We start from the raw sequence: 20,730 nt of genomic DNA, 5'->3' as shown, positions 1-20,730 counted from the left end.
CCCTCATTGTCTAATGCCCCATAATTTCCCACAACTGAAAATTTAAATTAATAAAAATAGAAAAATGCTTAAAATGCATTGAAATTATAAAAATTGAATTCTGCCAAGTCTATTTATAGCATAAAAGGCAGTTAAATCTACATACATACATTCCTAATGCTGCTGTTCGGTGTAAGTGAGTGCTGGAGTTGCCACAAGGATGTTATGTAAGCATGTCTTGTTGTGAGCCACCTCCCTTTCTGTTCAATTTCTGTATTAACAATTCATCCACTAAATGAAAATGGGTGAGACTCACGGAATTCCATTATGTATGTCTTAAAATGTTCTGTAGAGAGTCTCAAGGACTAAAATAGTATCTCTTATGTATTAACTAGTGATGATGAAGCAGAGATTCCCTTCTTAATCATCTGGCCAAATTCATCGCTGGTGTAACTCCCCTGAAGGCAATTATTTTTCATGCCTTCTTGACAAATCTTTCTCCCACACCTTGACCCATCATGATTAGCCAATAAACTGCTCATGACTCAAACAAATGTTTCTGGATTTTAGGCTATGATTTATTTAGTGAGTGTATTTGATGGTTCTTTTTTCTATCTTGTCAGGGCTAGTTATAGTCTACTTTCTTTCGGGGTTTGCACAAGCTTAAATTTTTAGGTTACTGAAAATGATGCTCTTAACTGCTCCCAAAACAAAACTTGTAAGCCGTCCAGGGTGAACAGAGAAGCCTATGCACTAGAATGGTGTTTCTAGCTGTAGGTACAAGTAACTCAGACTGTCATATACAAAATACTTTTCTTTGTTGACACAGCTTTTTATCTTGGACCTATATTCATCTGGTAACAAGCATCTCTTTATATCTCCAGGCTTTGACATTCTAGTACAATGTAACCTATCATATGAAGGCACAAATCCACTAAATAGTAAAATGAGGGGATTATTTCCACTGCTCATCTGTTAGCAGAGATTTCTCTAAATTGGATCAAACTGATTAAAGGTATTAGAATGACGTCTTGTAGATCCAGATCAACTTGTTTGAAATTTTGAGACTGTTTCTCTTTTGCTCGGAAGTCACCACCAGAAATAGGTGTAGGTGCTATTTGCAAATTCTCTCTATTAACGTGCAATTGTTAATTTGAAACGTCTGTTATTTGCTTGCTTGGGTCCTAGGTTAGGAACTCAAGATGGAAGGACTGAAAAATGGCTCACTTAAAAGTATGCCATGCAGAGCCTTTTTAAAGGCCTGAATAGTTCTTTCTAAATTTGCTCATAGTCAAGAAAAGGAGCAATACCGTGGAATCTTTCAATATCCAGTATTACAAAGATGGCACTACTAAAAGTCAAATTCAACCAGAAGAAAAGGGTAAAACTAGCTCAGGGACTATGGCTCATGAACTGGTTTTCAGTGTTCGCAGGAATCATTGTTTTTAGCATGGGATTGTTCCTCAAAATTGAGCTCCGGAAGCGAAGTGAAGTGATGGACAATTCTGAAAGCCATTTTGTGCCCAATTCTTTGATATTGATGGGTATATTATCCTGCGCCTTCAACGCTCTTGCTGGCAAAATTTGCTATGATTCTCTAGATCCAACTAAATTTGCAAAGTGGAAGCCTTTGCTGAAACCTTACCTGGTGTTGTGTTTCTTTTTTAACTTCTTAATTTTTTTCATTGCTCTGATTTGCTTTCTCATGAGAGGTTCTCTGGAGACAACATTAGCATATGGGCTAAAAAATGGCATGAAGTTCTATAGGGACACTGATACCCCAGGAAGATGCTTCATGAAGAAGACAATTGACATGCTCCAAATTGAGTTCAGATGCTGTGGAAACAATGGTTTCAGAGACTGGTTTGAGATTCAGTGGATCAGCAACAGATATCTGGATTTTGGCTCCAAAGAAGTGAAAGAGTAAGTTGTTTAATGTGATTTTATATTATAGAATTATTTGATCCATCTCACACTAAAAAAATCTACATTGAAACAGAGATGGAAGTTCAGAGTTGTTACACTACTTTTGGTTAGGATGGGTTTTCTCTCCATTTATACTTTAAATCAGGAGACCAGTATTCCAAGGTCTCAAACAGATGACCATCTCCTGACAAGTTCACCCCACATTATCTGGGGCATAAAAATGTAGTATTCTGAGCTATTATCCTCTTCTATCTAGCCTTAAATATTAAAGGACCATATAAAAACATCTAACATTTTATTTGCCATTCAACAGGCTTTCCTTTTGTATATTTAGGCTTGGAAGAACTCACTTTTTATTTATCTTTTTGATATTGATTGTTTATTGTTAAGCATTTTTATTTGTTTTAAATTTTCACAGTTGCATAAAATAGTGAGTTTAAACATTTTTAAAAACTTAAATTTTCACAGTTGCAGAAAATTATGCAGGGGTGTCAGACAATATTTATTTAATGACAGATGTTGATTCAAAAAGTTGTCAACATCACATGTCAAAATATACAAAATAAATATCCTTAAATCAAACTCTAACATGAGTCTCAGGCAGCATTTCTTATTGGTACATTTTGATTATTATAGATGGAAATATTCCTTCATCAGCGGGTGTGTGTATAGTGAAATCAATGTTTACTCACATTTTATTGATAAAAATATAATACTTCCAAGCCTATGTATATTTCAGCTCTTCCACATCATAAACCCAGTTGCATACAGCATTTCCCTGCCTTCTCCAGAAATAGAGTACATGAATAACAAAGTATTAAACTCTACCTGTTCTGAAGAGTATTTCCATTGAATAACACTGACTTACTGTTAAAAAGGACCTTGTCTTGCAGAACTGTTGGAATTGTTAGACTCTGGCATTGTATCACTACTTCATCTTTATGAAAGCCAGCTGAAGTATATTATTTCCTTTACTATTAATTCAGTTTTTTTTTAAATCAAAACTACAAGGTTGTTTATCCCTTCAGCATTTTAATTTTTACTTCCCTTAATGGGTTTATTATACTCTCTCTACCATGTTGTGCTATTAATTGTTGTCTGACCTTTGGGGTGCTGTGCTTGTCCTTTAGTATAGTACTTACAACTAGTCAGCTTTGTGTGTGAGTGCTTTAATATGTGAACAAATTGCCCCCATCCTCAGATGATATGAAATTAAAGGGAAAATACAAAGAATAAATCTACTGTATTCTTCATGAAATAGGTAACAGAACATAACAGTCAACATTATCTGTAATTCTTTAAAATATAAAACCTATGAGTATCATGTTGTATCTGACAAAACAAAAGTGAGAATATCAGAGTGAAGGTACTCAGATTTTCTTGATGTACAGAAAATGAAGCCTATAAATCCTTATGACTGGAGGAGAGAATAAGATTAAATAATTCTTAGACTTTATTCAGCTAAGTGTTTAAACTGTTTTTACAAACCTTAGTGAGTTTACCTTCACACCATTCCTATGAGAAAGGTGGATAAATTGGGAAGAATAATCCTTACTTACAGTTATGGAAACTGAAACAGATGTTAAGTGACTTGCCAAAGGATACCTGGTGAATCATTGGCAGAGCCAGGATTAGAACACAGTTCTCTGGGGTCCCCAGTGCTGCACTTCAATGGCTACAGCTCTGGTACAGGGGGCAAACCTTGAACTGGGGTAAACTGTCACAACTCCACTGAATTTTGGTAAAAGTTACATGAGATCACTCCAAGAATCTGAAATGAGGACACAGCAATAGCTGTAATGGTGTAGTGGGTTTTTTTCCTTTTATTAATTTACTTCAGACTTTGCTGATACTTCAGACTGAATGAAAACTAAAATCAACCAGCCCTTAATGTTGTTTGCGGTTTTTCTTTTATAAAATAAATATGTCCTTGAGATCTTGGTGAACGTATATGACACACTGCTGTTAAGCTCCTGTTGACCTCATATGGCTTCTGTATTTCATAGAAAGTGGAACGGATTATTGACCAGAAACACCTTAATGGCTTGGAGGTCAGTGTATAGGAAGGTCTTAATCTCCAGATCAATTCAGGCACATAAATTCCACTCTTTTAAAAAAAAAGTGCAAACAAATTAACTTGTTTTATTAAAAAAAGATGTCAGTGTGAATACCCAGCAACCTTTTTGCCAAGTTAAATATTTAAGAACAGTGGCCTATGAATTTTGATTAAAATGTTATCAATTTATAATGTTTTACTGATGCACAAAGACGACTTTCTGGCTTGAGGCATTTTTGAAAATAATTTATGTAACTGTAAATGACTGAAGCGATTTAAAAAAAAAATATTCTCACATGCACCAAGCCAGATCCCTGAGTGATCTGTTTGCTTGCTTGCCATTTTGGCTGCTTTTAAAAATATTGAAGACCCACTCAACTATTATTCTGTAGCATTTTGATCTGAGACATTATAACAAATACATTTTTATTTGTTGCTTAATGTGGGAGCACTTTGAGTTGCGGAAGACATCCTTAGATATAAATAACTACTTGAAAACATAATGAGATGTTCACCCTACTAGCATTATCTGAAGATTTGTGAGCTGTAACTTAATCCATCAACAACAGAAGGGCAAAGCACTGGGAGAAAACAGGATTATATTGTGTTTAAAAAATAGGGTCTTGCTCAGGAATATGAGATTCCTGGCAATTTCCTTTTGTAGATTTGCCCAACACTAAGGTGGGAAGTAGAATGAATTTTAAAAAAAAAATTCAGCTTCCCATCAGGTTGAGTCTATTGGCCCAATTCTGATCTTCAATTCAGAATTGTGTGTATTGCAGAGGACTCAGTATAGTCACAGGATGTGCATCTAGGGTGAAATCCAGGCCTCACTGACGTCAATGGCAAATCTCCTGTTGATTTCAATGGCACCAGGATTTCACCTGCAGCATCTGATTTTTCTTTTTAAACATGATTCATGGTCTACTGAAATGAAAGGGATTCTGGGTGTTCATGTCAGTGGGAGTTAGAACAGAACCTAAGCATGCTACATTCAGAACTGGATTCTGTTTGGTATTCAGAGACATTTAGACTATGGTTTCAAAGCTTTGCACCTACAAAACCATTCATTTGTGCATGCTGCTACCCATTTGGCTGTCAGTTGACACACACACACACACACACACACACGTATTTTGCGGTCACCCTCATGGAGCACAGCTTTGAAAATATAGCCTTCGCTGGCAGTTACAGGTGATCGAGGAGGAGATTTCAGGGTTTTAAAATTTCCCAAAAGGTTTTTACATACTTCGCATGTCAGAGTCTGTTTCACATGGGCACCAAATGTAAAGGTGTTAGATAAGCTGGGGATATTTGCTGGCGCTCCAGCCATCAAAGTATTTTTGCCCCTCTCAATTTTTGGTGGAAACAGGCACAGATATTTACAGTGATTGGGTGCTTTATAAATATCTAGCTGGACACACCGAGGCACAAATAATTAGATTAAATGGTTATTTTATTGAGTGCTGAATTCGAAAATGGAGTACAACAGGTCAATAATTCCTGCACAGACTTCAAACACCCTTATACATATCATTGCTAAAGCACACTTATTTTAAATCCTGGGTGACTTTCACTAAAGTTAATTAGTGTACCCTGATATTGGCTATTGTCAAAGAAAAGATGATGGATTAGTGGTGGTGCTGGGTACGACAGCCCCAGTGACTGGGGTAGATCTTTATCCATGGCCATGGATGGCAGTAATCCTCTCCGATTACCTCTCATGAAATTTACCTCTGTCTTTAATATTGTTTAATTTCCCATATTATTGGGGATGGAACGTTGCTATTTCAACAAAGATGATGCCTAGGTCTACAGAGAGGAAAAGCAGGTGCAGGCTTTTCATGGTAAGTGTACATGAGTGTATATATGGAGGACACAGACAGGATCTTTAGAAAGTGCATGATCATAAAACACTTGGGAAACTATTTTGCCTTTGGTTCCCCCTTTCTCATGTATTCAAATTCTCACTCAGCTGAATATTATCTATGTATTTACACTTTCTTCTGCCCTTTGCCCATTCCTAGTCGAATTAAAAGCAATGTGGATGGAAGGTACTTGGTTGACGGAGTTCCCTTCAGTTGCTGCAATCCTAGTTCCCCAAGACCCTGCATCCAGTACCAAGTCACTAACAACTCAGCTCACTACAGCTACGACTACCAAACAGAGGAGCTCAACCTGTGGAATCGCGGCTGCAGGGAGGCACTTCTGCTCTACTACAGCAGCATGATGAGCTCCATGGGTGGTGTTGTCCTCTTTGTCTGGCTTTTTGAGGTAACATGCTGACATGGCAGTTTCTCCATCTATGTCTGTTTGATTAGAACGGGGATTGTAGAAATAGTCCGTGTTATCCATTGAAAAATGTACTTCTCATTTAACATAGCTATTTAAAATAAATAATCCACCAATCTATGGATGGCAAATCTAAAACAATAGCTAATGCTTGTTTTGTGGCCTACAATATTTTGTGCTGTGCATCAGAATTAGTCAGCTAACAGAGGAACAGGTTAATTTATAAAACCAGCCCCTCTTCCCAGAGTTGTACTGAGATATCATGGACAAATAGTCAGAAAGAAAAAAGGTACCAGATTTCATTTCTGTTTCAATACAAAATACAGTTTTAGGAGAAAATAATGAGAGAGAGAGAGAGAGAGAGAGAGAGTCACAGACAACTGAGAGTCAAAAATATTAAACCCATAAGTCAAAAATGGCTAGTGTATTTTGGAGCAGAAAGTGAAAGTAAAATTCAGTGAAGAGATCAAGCCATCCCTAACATTTGGATCTGGAGCCAGGTTCAGAGTCCAAACACAACAAGGTTCAGTGGTGTTCAGATCCAGGATTTTTGTTTAGGCCTCCTGACTGATTCTATCAAACTACTTGAGCACAGATGATAGGTTAGTTGAACTGGCTAAATGTAGAACAGGAATTCATTTCCATTCTGCTTCTAAAAATCATAGTATGTATTATTGTCTAAAACAGCACATTGCAATTATTACTGGACACCATTCCTGGTAGTGGAGTTTTGGTTTTAAGCTACATTCTGTACAGTGCGAGGAAGACGTTTTCTGCATTTGGGTGAATGCCAGCTAACTGGCTATAGTAGTTAGTGAATACTGAATGTGAATGGAGTCAGAGCATCGGCTGGAACTGGCTGGAGTTGGTATGAGGGAGCAGGTACGGAGCCTGCCAGGATAGCAGGAGGGAGCGGGTACGGAGCCTGCCAGGATAGCAGGAGGGAGCCAGATCAGCAGGGAAGGGTGCAGTTCAGGTTGGGAAATATGCGGAAGCATACTTTGCAGTATACCTAAAATGGCTGCTGCCAGTAGGGAGCAGCCATTTTAAATATTTCATTCTGATGCGGAGTTACTTTTAAGTTTAAATAAATACAAATCAATGACTTATTACAGCCTTAATATAAAGTGGTGGTGTGTTGTCTGCATATATTCTACTTCCTCTTTAAAAGGATAAATTTGCTTTTTATTGGCAAATACAACTGAAACCTTCAATTTCCTCCCTACCTCTAAAAATCATTGCATACCCAAAGGAAAAGCAGAACATGCAGCGTTTGTTTTTTTTAAAAAATGAACAATCCCCACCCATCGCTGACATTGATGCTTCTTGTAAAAACATATAATATGGGGGGAAAATCAGCCAGCAACTTTATAGAAAATCAAAACCAAGAGACATTACAAACAGAGGAGTGGAAATACATTTCTTATTTGTACTGATATATATGAAAAAAGGCAATGAATTACAGGATGGAGGAGCAGACCATATGGTAATGCTAATCAAATGTAAATTAAATCATGAATCAGGCCCCAGAAATATTGAAATCGATAGAAATCATTAAATGAAAAAAAAAATTTGCTTTTTAGTTTCCAGACCTTCAGGGTGCAGCCAGGTCACATTTTCAAGCTTTTCTCTGTAGGAATAAGGAGTGGAATTTTTTTCTTTCATTTTTTCAATGAAAGGTGTGATTTTCATACAATCAGAGGATGCCAGGAACTGGGGCTCCTGAAAAACACCAAACAGCGTGAGACTCATAATACAACCATGAGCAATGGCAATACTGAGCTATATTTATTGTTTTAAGATGGGACACCTCATATGTGGCTGGCCTGATGTTGTAGTGTCAGAGCAGGGGATCCAGATTTGGGTCTTGAGCTCCCTCTGCTACCAAGAACAGGATGCTATGGAAGAACTCAGTCCCCGTCTAACCAGATGAAGAATCACATTTATGACCGTCTCCTTGCTTAGCAAAGGGAAGGCTACCATTACATGGGGTCCTTGAAAGAAGTCAATCTAGGAAACCAACAATCACCAATTTATACAATAATATTACAGTTCTTTCTTTAGATTCATGTCAGTATTAAATAAGGAGAAGACTATTCTATACTGGGTAATATTACTAAAGGGACACTGACCCCTTGGCTTAGGTGAGAATTCAGCCTACCTACAAACTGAAATCAGAAATTATCCTTCAAATTCTAAATAAGAACAGTCATGCTGGGTCAGACCAACAGTCCATCTAGCCCAGTATCCTGTCTGACAGTAGCCCATGCCAGATGCTTCAGAGGAAATCAACAGATCAGGGCAATTATTAGGTAAGTCATCCTCTGTCGTCCAGTCCCAGCTTCTGGCAAGTCAGAGGATTCAGTATACCCAAAGCATGTGGTAGCATCCCTGACCAACTTGGCTAATAACCATTGATGGACCTATCCTCCATGAATGTATCTAATTCTTTCTGCACCAGTTTTGGCCTTTGCAACGTCCCACAGCAATGAATTCCACAGGTTGGCTGCGTGTTATATGAAGTACTTTTGTCTGTTTTTTTTTAAATATGCAGCCTATTAACTTCATTGGGTGCCTTTAGTTCTTGTGTTATGTCAAGGGGTAAATAACATTTCCCTACTCACTTTCTCCACACTATTCATAATTTTATAGACCTCTCACATCCCCCTCCCTTAGATGTCTCTTTTCTAAACTGAACAGTGCCAATCTCTTTATTCTCCCCTCTTATGTAAGCTGTTCTATACCCCTAATCATTTTCATTGCCCTTCTCTGCGCCTTTCCCAATTCTACTATATCTTTTTTGAGATGGAGCAACCAGAACTACAAACAGTATTCAAGATGCGGGCATACCATGGATTTATATAGTGGCACTAGGATAGGTTTTGTCTTATCTATCCCTTTTCTAATGGTTCCTAACATTGTAAAGCTTTTGTGACTGCTGCTGCACATTCAGCAGAGAATGTTTTCAGAGAATTAACCACGGTGATGCCAAGATCCCCCTTTTTTTATTTTAGTTAATTTAGCTAATTTAGACCCCATCATTTTGTATGTATAATTGGGATTATGTTTTCCAATATGCATTACTTTATGCATTCCAATATGCACTTAACATTGAATGTCACCTGCCATTTTGTCACCCAGTTTAATGAGATCCCTTTGTAACTCTTCACAGTCAGCTTTGGACTTAACTATGTTGAATAAGTTTCTATCATCAGCAAACCTTGCCATCTCACTGTTCACCCCCTTTTCCAGATCATTTATGAATGTCACACAGTATAGATCCCTGGGGAACTCTGCTATTTACCTCTCTTCTATGGGGAAAACGGACCATATATTCCTACCCTTTATTTCCTGTCTTTTAACCAGTTTCTGATCCATGAGAGGACCTTCCGTCTTATCCTCTGACTCTTTAGATTGCTTAAGAACTGTTGGGAAGGGACCTTGTCAAAGGCTTTTGGAAAGTGCAAGTACACTATATCAACTGGATCACCATTGTCCACGTTTGTTGACACCCTCAAAGAATTGTAATAGATTGGTGAGGCATGAGTTCCCTTTACAAAAAGCCATTTCTCTCATTTTATTTTCATCTACGCTGGGTGGCTGAAAAGCCAAATAACACCACCATAGCTTCCCAATTTTGCTTTGTACCCGGAAACAGTGAGAGTTCAAACTAGCTGCACGGCAACAGCACCTAACTAATAAGCACCATGCCATGTTTTCAGAGCTGTGTGTATTCCCTCCGATTGTTTCAGTGACACTGGTATGCAGAGAGAGGAATAAAGAGCAAAGAGGCATTGACTCCATCTGTCTTTAGAACCATGAGCAAGTACTGTAAAGACCATTTCATTTCAAGCTTCTATGGGAAACATTAGAAGCAAACAGTGAATAAATTGTTAAGTATTAAAGCTCCTTTGTTTATAAAAACACGTGACATGCCATATCCTCTGGGAACATTTAGACTCTACATAACTGACCGTCTTCAATGTAAAAAAAAAGTTCAAAGCACCTTCTGGCTAATCTGCTTCAGGATAAATCCCAGGTAAACAGATGGGCTTTCCCTCTGAAGGTCAACTAATTCAAACTCTGGTGACTTTTCCTACCTGTTTTAACCAGTCCAGAGAGCAATTTCCAGACCTAAGGACTGTCCAGGAAATGCAAACTAAAGATTACCAGCAGAGGAGGCTCATCTGGTAGCTAAGACTCTCAGAAAACATTGTATAAAACAGATATACATGGATCTCAGCTATCACAATGGCTCAGAGTGAGAGGTGGGTTCTTAGGTAGGCCTCATGAGTGGTGTAAGAGTAAACCCAACACTTAGAATTGGACCCTGAAGCAAGTAGGAGGCAAATGGAGCCTTTGAAACACACAGGATGTGCTCTGGATGACTCAGCCTGAAAAGCAAACATGCAGCTGCATTCAACACTTGATGAAGGCTCCTAGTGACTTTTAAAGGTAGCCATATATGCAACATGTTCCAGAAGTCTAACAGGTAGGTAACATAGGCATGGATCGTTGAAGGGACGTCTATGGCAGTGAAAGGAGGTCTGTTATCCCAATAAATTGGTAAAAGAGCTAGAGGTAAGCCAGAGGTCTAAAATGACCCCATTGACTAAAGTTGAGCTGACTCCTTCAGTAGAACAAGCAGTCACCATTAGCCCATCATGAGATCCATGTGACACTTCCCCTGCCCACCAGCATACCTGTCGCATCTGAATTGATCCTCAGCCAGCTGAGTATGCCTTCTAGCTCAGTCAACCGCTGCGAGAAAGAAGAGAACCCACACCGTTGGTGTTAAAGAAGATTTAAAGCTAAATGTTGTCATTATACTGATGGCATTGCAGCCAAGACCATCCCCACCTCCTCACCGAGCAATCTCACATGTATGTTGACCAGATGAAAGAGTCAGTGATTAACAACTCAGAACTTTAAAAAAGGGAAGAACACGAAAACCAGTCAAGGGATGGCTTTAGGCATCCCCCCAAGATCCTGCAGCAAGTCAACAATGCATCACTATTCACTATTCAAAGGTGCTAATAAAACTAATATTTATCACAGATGTTTACTGATCTCCTCTTGGCAATGGACAATCAATGAAACCAATGAAGCTTTCAGACCACAACTATCACTACTTCTCTGATGGACTGTAATTAGCCAAGGATCTACAGCTGAAACGCATACCAGTGAGGCACCAAAAAGGGTATTTTTGAAGTTGAGACTCTACTCCAGTTACATTGATTTTGCTGATAACATGAACATTTCATTGGCATGGAGATATGAAGGTAGGTTTCTTGTAACTGGTACGTTGAGAGGGCTCTGCATAATCACATTTACGGGCACTGTGTGTGTCACCTTGCGGTAAAACCGTATTCTTGGTGACACTGCTAGAAGGGTCTTGCATCTCCTTCCCCTCCCCTCTGCATCACCAACATTCTGAGGCTATATAGGGAGTGGAGTGCACTCGCCACTTTCCACCGCAAAGCTAGAGACACCCAACAACAAAGACTCCGACAGAGAGGGGAAGGGTGAGAGAAGTGTGAATATGCAGAGCCCTCGAACTCCAGTTACAAATAAGTAACTTAAATTTCTTCCAGTGGCTCTGCACAGTCCCACTTACGGGACAGACTGATAAGCAGTACTTGAAACTAACTTGGAGGTGGGAACAGGATCCTAATTCAATAGACAAGCATTGCCTTGCCAAATCCAGCATCCATCCTAGAGGCCAAGTCCAAATCATAGTGTTGAGTGAAAGTGTGCACCACAGTCCCTCTTGCAGCTCTGCAAATTTCAGCAACTGGCACCTGCTTAAGAGAAGTGAAGGAAGTAGCCACAGCCGTAGTGGAATGCAGTGGAATCGAAGTAGATGCAGGAACTTTTGCTAGTAATAGTCAGTAACACATGATCGATCTGTGAAGGAACTGTATAACCCACATGGTGTTTAGCATAAGACAAACAATCTAGATGATTTACAAAAACTTTTAGTTCTATCTTAGTAGTAAAAAAAGGGCCCTTCTGGCATCTAAAGTGTGTAGGACAGATTCCTCCGATTGGGATGCAGTTTAACAGAAAATGCCAAATTAAGTGTCGGATGTTGAAATCAGACACCTCAGGAAAGCACCTAGGATCAGATCTGAGAACTACCTGGGCCTTATGAAAAGAAGTGAAAGGCGGATCAGCCGTTAGGACATTCAATTCACTCCCTCTCCTGTCCACCATAATAGCAATAATGAAAACTGTTTTGATAGATAAATAATAGGCAGAACATTCAGCCAAGGGTTCAAAGGGTGATTTCATCAGCATGGCCAACACCAAATTGAGATCTCAAAAAGGGACAGGCTCTCTAAGAGGGGAATACAAAGTTGATAAACTTTGTGACCAAACGATCAACAAACAGCAATCTACCATTAACTAAAGTGTGATACTCTGAGATGAATGCCCAGTGATCTTTTAATGCTGTGTTAGATAACCCTTGAGATTTTAAATACATTCAGTATTCCAGGACATAAAGAATAGAAGCAGATACATGGGAATCAGGTTTTCCCATCATCCAGGCCTGAAATTTGATCCACTTTAAGCAGAAACAGCTTCTAGTAGATAATTTTCTAGAGTTAATTAGTATGTCCTGCACAAAGGACATGACTGCTCAAGAGCAGAGTCAAGGTCTGACCACCCACCATCAGGTGAAGAGACTGTGGGTCTGGGTGAAAGATCTTGCTCTCCTGCTGAGACAGTAGCTTGGAAACAGAAGAAGATTCATATAGACTCTGCCAGACCGTTTCAGAAGATCAGTAAACTATTGTTGACATGTCCAAGACAGGGACATGAGAATCATCCTTGCCCTGCCCTGATGTTGGTTTCTCACTAACTGGATCAATTGAAGGGGGGGGAGGGGGGGAGGCAAATATCAAACCCTTTCCCCAGTACAGAAGGAAAGCATCTGACAGGGATAGACTGTCCCTGTCCATTCTGGAACAGAAGAGGTGACACTTTGTGGGACCTCGTTGCAAATAGGTCCAGCTCTGGTCAACCCCAGCTGGGGAATATAGTCTGAACCAACTGATCCTTTAGGGACCATTCAGGCATCTGAGAGCTGTCTCTGCTGAGATGATCTGTGACTACATTGGTTTTTCCAAGCTAATTTAGGGCCACAAGATAGCCATAGTGACTGATACACCAATCCCAGAGACCTACTCTGCACACAGGAGAACAGAATGAGCAGCCCCTGCTTGTTAATGTAATACCTTGCCAATATATTGTCTGCCACCACCTGTACAACCCTCCCCTGTAGGTGAGGAAGGAATAACCTGACAGGCCAGATGAACAGATCTCGATTCCAACTTGTTTATGTGCAGGGCTCTCTCCCAATACGAGTGCCCTCGAACTGTCAAATGCATCCCCCCAATTCTTGTTTGACACATCTGAAGTTACCATCCAAGATGGATCCAGGGGATTGAACCTCTGAGCACATTCACTCTGACTGACCACTATTCTAGGGAGACTGACATTCTGGGGCATAGTGCGACATGAAGGCTTGGTCTGTAGACCTGAGACATCTAGTGCTGCATAGGTCTGATTCTCAGACATGCAAATAGAGTCACATAATTAGTGGCTGCCATCAGACCCCAGGAGACCACAAAGGAATTTTACTCTGAGTGAGACACTGTTGAGTTTTTAATAGATATGGCTCATCTTGAGAAATCTGACCTCTGCTAGGAAGGCTCTCCCTCCCACAGAGTCCAGTATGGACCCTACAAAGAGAATCCTTTGTGTAGGACAGGAATTGACTTTGCACAGTTGAGAAGAAGCCTGGAGGTCTGAAAAAAGAATGGTCTTTGCGCACACTGGCCTTCAGTAGACAATTGTCCAAACAGACGTAAACAAAAATACCCTGATTTCTCAGGTGAATCACTGCCAGAGACAGGCACTTTGTAAAAACTCAGGTGATGTGGAGAGACCAAATGAGAGCACCCTGTACTGAAAATGGCATTCATCCAGCACAAATTGAAGGTACTTTCGATGATTGTGACAAATCGACTGACGAAAATATGCATCCTTTAAATCAAGAGTCGCAAACCAATCCATGACTGACAGCAAAGGTACTATGGAACCAAAACTTCCAAATGTATTTATTCAGGTCCCTTAAGTCTAGAGATTTTGTCTGATACATCATTTCTCCGCACCAGAAAGTAACAGCAGTAAAAGCCACGACTCCTCCAGCATTTGGGGACCTTCTCAACTGTTCCTATCCGTAGCAACTTATCTAATTCTGCAAGAACAACAGTCCCATGAGAGGGGTCCCTGAAGAGTGAAGGGTAGGGTGAATTGGGGAGAGGCCATTTCTGGGGAGAGCTACAATCTCTAGTACCCATAAATCCTATGTAACTTGCCTTGATGTATTGATAATGCAGAGCTAGTCTGTCTCCAGAGAACAGTTGGTTGGTCCTGATTTGCTGCTTCTTGACTCCTGATCATCTCATCAAAAACGACACTTGTTGTTCTGCCACAAAGACTCTAATGAGGAAGCAGGTTGTTTAGATTTAAACTTTGGCTTCAAAGACCTTTTTCCATGTTGACTCTGGAAGGCAGAAGGCTGCTGGTATTGTTGACATCTCTGAGTGGATGAAAAGTAAGACGAAGACTGGGGAGTACTGTCGCTAGTACCAGAAAGGAGTAGAAGGCCTCCTCATAACAGAGGGAATCTACCTAGAAATTGGGCCGCCTGTCTCATGTCCTTTAGTTTTTTCCAGCAGGCCTTTTGTCTTTTCATCACTGAAAAGATCCTCTGTTTTCAAAGGAGAGTTCCTCCAGCTTACGCTTAGTATCTAGAGTTAGGGAGGATGAAAAAAACCAAGCATGCCTCCTCATGGTTACAGCAGACACCAATGCCCTGGCAGCAGACTCTGAAGCATCAAAAGAGACCCCCATGGAATGCTTGGCTACATTTCCAACCTCCTTCTGTTGTCAGGTAAGTCTTGTAAAAACAATGTGAGCTTCTGCCATCAATGGAATTGGTAGCAAGCCATGACCACCTGAGAATTCACCGTCAATGAAAAGAACACCTTTCGCCCCAACTGATCAATCTTTTCCCTTCCTTGCCAGCTGGGGGGGGGGGGGGGAAGGGGGGAGTGTGGTTGTCCAGATTTTTCCTGTTTCTGGCAGCAGCCACCACCAGTGAATTAGGGTGCATATGAAAGCAGGAAAACCCTTCAAAGGGCATCTGATACAAACCTGTGATCTTTCTTAGAAACATTTTGACAAGGAGCAGGCATGGTGCACACAGATTTAGCCAGCTGTAGCAAACCATCCAAAATTGGTAGGGATATTCTGTATTGAAGTAGCACCAAGGATATCAAACACCAGGTGAGAAGTTTATTCCACAGGCATTGCAGAAAGATTTAAAGTGGACCTCATAAAATCCGCGAAATCATGGAACTGTGTAGCATCTTTGGAAGGAGAAGAGGTGATAAACCAGGTTCCTAGTCCATTTCCAAATATTCTTGTTTAAAGAGAAGGGTTACACCTCGTCTTCCTCAGACAGCATTTCAGGGATCACTGTCTAATGTCAACAGATCTGGAAGAGTCAGATCCCAGGATTTCTGGACTGCTGGATCCTTTACAGATGAAACATTACCTCTCCATCCATGTGGAGGGTAACTGAAAATTCCTGAGGCGTGGCCCTGAATAAGACCACTGGCCTCAGGACTGCCAGTCTCCCCAACAGCTAGAGTAGGGGGAACATGCCTACAGGAGGCAGACCAAAGAGTGATACAAAATGACCCAAAGATCTCTGCGTTCTTCCCGTTTTCCTCCTGGTAAGGATCCTGTTCTGGATCGGAGATAGAATGTACTGAGGATAACAATGGATCCAGAGAGATGTATGGAGATCCAGCTTTGTGGGGACCTCGTAGGCGTAGTAGGGGGAAGGATAGGATGTTTTGCGAACAAGCAAATGACACCTTCTGGCCTCTTCTTCGTAACAGGAGATGAGGAAGACGATCTTGAAACTGGGGAAACATGCCTCCTTTTAGAGCACGAGTGACACTGAAGAGAGGAGTGGGGAGTGCAAGAGTGTTCTAGCTGATGTTGCTAAAAGAAGATTCCAACACAAGGCACCACATGGTGACACAGAGCCCATAAGTGGGAATATGCAGACACACTTGAAGAACTAACCGTTCTGTTCAGCACCTTGATACAATATTAATGGGTGCGATACAAAAACTTCTGTATGGTAGATAATTTACCAAACGGTTCAGTTTAACAAGAAACAGATCATTGATCTGTGCTCTCATACAGGACATACAAGTTCACTTTTCAACCATTAACTCACCGGCTCCCGAGACAGTCAGAAGCTGGAACTGTGGTGGAAAAGGTGGGCTGAGCCACTGGAGGAGATGCGCATTGCATTGCTCTTTAGTAAGTCACTCTCAGTCCATATCAGAGGTGTGTTTTGGGGCTCAGAATTTTAAAACCACAAAGTGAGACCTTGTTAGAAAAGGGAGTCTTAAATTGTGGGATGTAATAAGGAACCTTGTCTGAAGCTGTTTCAGCTACACTAGCTGCCAAAACCATATCAAAACAATTCAGAGCAGTTGAGAACTATATGCACTATAAAATGGTGGGAACGCTTATGAGCCAGCCATAACGGAACTTCTGCTCATGAGCAATGGAGTAGCACAGTGAAAATTACTTGCTCTATAGTTATATGAAGACTACATTTTGGGTCCACTCTTGTAAACCTTTACTCACAGCAGTAAATCATTGATGGCAATGGCACTAATTTCATGAGTAAGGGTGGCAGGATTGGGTCCAAAATTGGAAGGATTGACCTCAAGATTGACAGAAATCAGTTAACATCTAAGAGTTATTTGTGAAAATTAATGTTCACTTTGATCTTGGTATAAAATGGTGTCAGTTGCTAAAGTTTTTATTTTGTGAATTCATGAGAAAATACTCAGTGCTTTCCAGGAGCAGGTTCCGGAAGCATTTGTAGCGGACAATGACATGCGTCTTTTTTTGTTGTATGGTCCCATTCTAAAGAGGAGATGAAAGGCACTCGATAGTATATAGCCAACTTTCTTTCCAGCTGCCCTTGGGGAGATACGTGGAGTAGCTAGGGAAGTCTGTGTTAGATTTCCCCCCCCCCCCTTTCTGTTCTTGAGTAAGAGAAGACAAAATTGCCTGCAGCATTTGTAGGGTGGAATTGAGGGGTAACCAAAAGTAGTCTTATTTAACTAGGGATCTGAGACAGTGTTCAACCATAACCCTGATGTTAGGGATGGTTAAAATCAGACGTAGTCTTACCGACACTCCAGATCTTGGCAGCCCAATCTTTATTGTTGTCCAAAATCTGGATCTGAACTTTGCAACTGATCCTAAGGGGCTGAACCAAATCACAGATCTGCATCACTCCCATCACAAATTTGGATTGAAGTTTTGCAGCTTGCCCCTATCCCTTAAAGGGTCTCAATGAATACTAATATTTACACATTAATGACTCCTTTCATCATAAAAATCTCAAAGTACCTTACCACTATCAATTAAGTCACAACTGTGCTGTAGACAGAGAGCAATCACTTCAATAAAGCATGGCCATTAGGATTTAATGTGTTAACAGCCTACAGTAACAACACAACTGTTTAGGATAAGAAAAGTGAGGTGGAATACTGTAGAGGGTTGAAATGGCAGGGGAATTTAGGAAGACAATGCAGTTACTACGGTTGGAATTTCGGCAGGATAATGGGGCTAACACTCTACTCGTCGAACAAATGCCACGAGATTATTAATAAGTGGACTAGACCTTGTTTCTGAATTAACCCTATTGCGCTCTCTTCCTGTTTTTAGCCTACCTGCTCTTCTATTATGCTGCATAAAGTTGGCTCTTCTAGAGGCAGTGCTTCCTTCCTCTCACTAGTGTCTCTCAGTCAGCTCAGTCTTCTCCATAAATACAACACAGCAGGAAGCTGAGCAGTTCAGAACAGCATTAGGAGACAGAAGAACTCTTAAAAACAAAAGGTTCCCATATGGCATCTTATTCTCCGAACTCAGAGTTGAGGTCTAATGGGTTCCTCCGTGAGTGTCAGTGGTGTTAAACCACCCTAACACCATAGAAAATATATGATGGAGGTTTCTGAAACTGGTAAATATTTTACCCAAATAATTTTTTTTTCAGATTTAAACAATGACGAATACACTGGTGTTGCTTCTTGTGTTGCCTTTATCTTTTTAAATATAAAAAGAAAACAGAACTACAAATGAATTAGCTGATGGTCCACACACTAAACTCACTAGGGTCCTGGACCTCATGACCAGGTTTTTGTTCAGGACAATCTCCTTGATCATATTAAGATATGTGCCAAAGACAGTAAGTCAGCATGAAAATGAGTTTATGTTTAGTTAAAATAGACTGAAGGTACTAAAGCTGATGTTGCTCAAAGTTTTATTAAGGTCGAGTGCAGAGACATGGGACTTGCCATTCAAATGCCTTTGGAAAGGCTATACTCCACAGAGCAGCAGCGTCTGATGAGATGGAGAGGTACTTTTACAACAAGCTGAGTCAAAGGCACAAAAAATCACCATTGGGCAGCAGTCTGACATGTTGTAATACCTACTTCTTGACTTTGTGGGTATTCCCTCAGCAAGATTCCATGTCACCACCATCCATGAGCCAAATATCAGAAATCATGGATGAGAGCACATCACCTGGTGGTTATTTTGTGGTTCCTCCCTCATTCCAGGCAACATAATTTCTCCTTTCTACTGCCCCATTCTCTTGCCTTGCTCCTCGGGGTCTTTACTTCTCCTCCCACTCCTTGCTACGCCATCCTGCCTCCCGCTTCTGACCCTTTGGGGGCAAGGGAATCTCTCCACTTTCTTCTTCCTCCTAGCTACTCAAAAGAAGGGAGAGTTCATACAACTCATTTAATCTTGGGGGAATCTCATACCACTGCTCTGGGCTGCACAGCCTTTTTGAGCCTGTCAGAGAGCATTCCTGTGCCTGGCACTGCACTGCAATCACCTGAGATGCAGGTAGAGAAAATGGAGTACTGCTCAGACCTGCAGAGGCTCATATACCACCAGCAGGGCTCAAGAGTCAACTTACAGGTTGAGTATTACTTCTGTGGTGCTAGAGGGTGAAGCTATTCAGCCGTGCGCATGTGCAGAAGGGGTTTACTGCATTTCATTGCCCTTTTCCAATGCATCCTACGCAGGTGTCTGTGATGGTTGGTTTGCGTCTTTTGCAAACCGCTCTGGAAAGCATCGCCAATCCTGAGGATCCTGAATGTGAAAGCGAGGGGTGGCTGCTGGAGCAGAGCCTGACAGACACTTTCAAATCCGCATTAGAAAGTTTGAAAAAGATTGGTAAGTTCAATCAAGTGGATGCAGGTGCTGAAGGGGCTGAAGGCGAGGAAGGTGGAAAGACTCCAGCCATCTCAACAGTCAGTTGAGCTTCTCGACAGAGGTGGACTTTATCAAAGAAAAATGAAAAAACTGAGAATTGTGAATACGTACTTAAGAAAAATGTATAAACCATCACAAGTATACATTTCTACATACTTTTTTATATGTGGGGTATGCTATATAGTGCACTTTGGGATAATATATTTACCTATGTTCATAGTGAGTGTAATGGTCTCCATAACTTCTATGGGAAATGACCACAATTAGGGCTTTAAGACTCCATGCTCACTTGTTCGGGACAGTTGGGTCTACACATATCTGCATGATAGTTAGACTTCAAAAGATTTTTTTTTTAAATTGGCTGACATCACATTGTGACCCTTTCCATTTTTTTTTTTTTTTTTTGGTAATGTAAAAAGGGCATTTGAAAACTTAATTGTTTTTTACTCATGTTTACACATTTGAGCAACATACTTTAATGTTTAAAGTTAAAAGGCAAACAGGTTGGTATTTTGTGGAGTAAAATCTTTAAAAATAAACCTGAAGGAAAGTTTTTCAGAAATGTATATAACTTTTAGATTACCTGGTATTATCACAAATCTCTCATATAATATGATGTTTGTTAATATGCTAAGAGATGGTATTTTCTTTCATGTTCACCACAAGATGAACAGAATAAAAAACAATTGTACTGAGAATTTATGCACTGTGTAAAAATTGTAATTAAATAGAACAGTGCAACTAACGTGACAATAACTAAGATACGGCTTATGCTTACTGTTTCTCAGGATGTTTTTCAGCCATATATCCTGAAGGGGTATGGAAGATATTATACTGAATTTTATATTTAAAGTAATTTAAACTATATTTAAACTAAAGGGTGAAATCAAGCAATCATATGCCAGTTATGGTTATTCTGTACATATGTTTAAAATAATATGAAACCTAAGCTCTTTCTCCAGAGAATTCCTTGCAACCAACTCATAACAAAAAATGGCACCTTGGAAATTAACACTTAAAGCATTAGAGGAGCTTTCCAAATTATTTACAAATCCATTCCATTTGTCCTTAAGTAGAAA

The 20,730-nt window shown here is 40.2% G+C and overlaps 1 protein-coding gene across 1 annotated transcript; it reads left to right on the top strand.

The window, feature by feature from the left end:
* Positions 1–1,321: 1,321 nt before the first annotated feature.
* PRPH2 (peripherin 2) lies at positions 1,322–19,698 on the top strand. The gene is made up of 3 exons (XM_048843049.1): positions 1,322–1,902; positions 5,989–6,235; positions 19,462–19,698. Exons 1-3 carry the CDS (start codon positions 1,322–1,324, stop codon positions 19,696–19,698), a joined length of 1,065 nt encoding a protein of 354 aa, XP_048699006.1.
* The last annotated feature ends 1,032 nt before the right edge of the window (positions 19,699–20,730 follow it).

The sequence above is a fragment of the Caretta caretta genome, chromosome 3 (assembly GCF_965140235.1).
Source record: "Caretta caretta isolate rCarCar2 chromosome 3, rCarCar1.hap1, whole genome shotgun sequence".
NCBI lineage: Eukaryota > Metazoa > Chordata > Testudines > Cheloniidae > Caretta > Caretta caretta.
This window is presented reverse-complemented; position numbering and strand designations above follow the sequence as displayed.

Bases quoted from the DNA above. Each gene is read 5' to 3' on its own strand.
- PRPH2 (XM_048843049.1), top strand. From the start codon at position 1,322: ATGGCACTACTAAAAGTCAAATTCAACCAGAAGAAAAGGGTAAAACTA. The intron at 1,903-5,988 runs GTAAGTTGTTTA...GCCCATTCCTAG, and splicing joins GGCTCCAAAGAAGTGAAAGA to TCGAATTAAAAGCAATGTGG. The intron at 6,236-19,461 runs GTAACATGCTGA...CATCCTACGCAG, and splicing joins TCTTTGTCTGGCTTTTTGAG to GTGTCTGTGATGGTTGGTTT.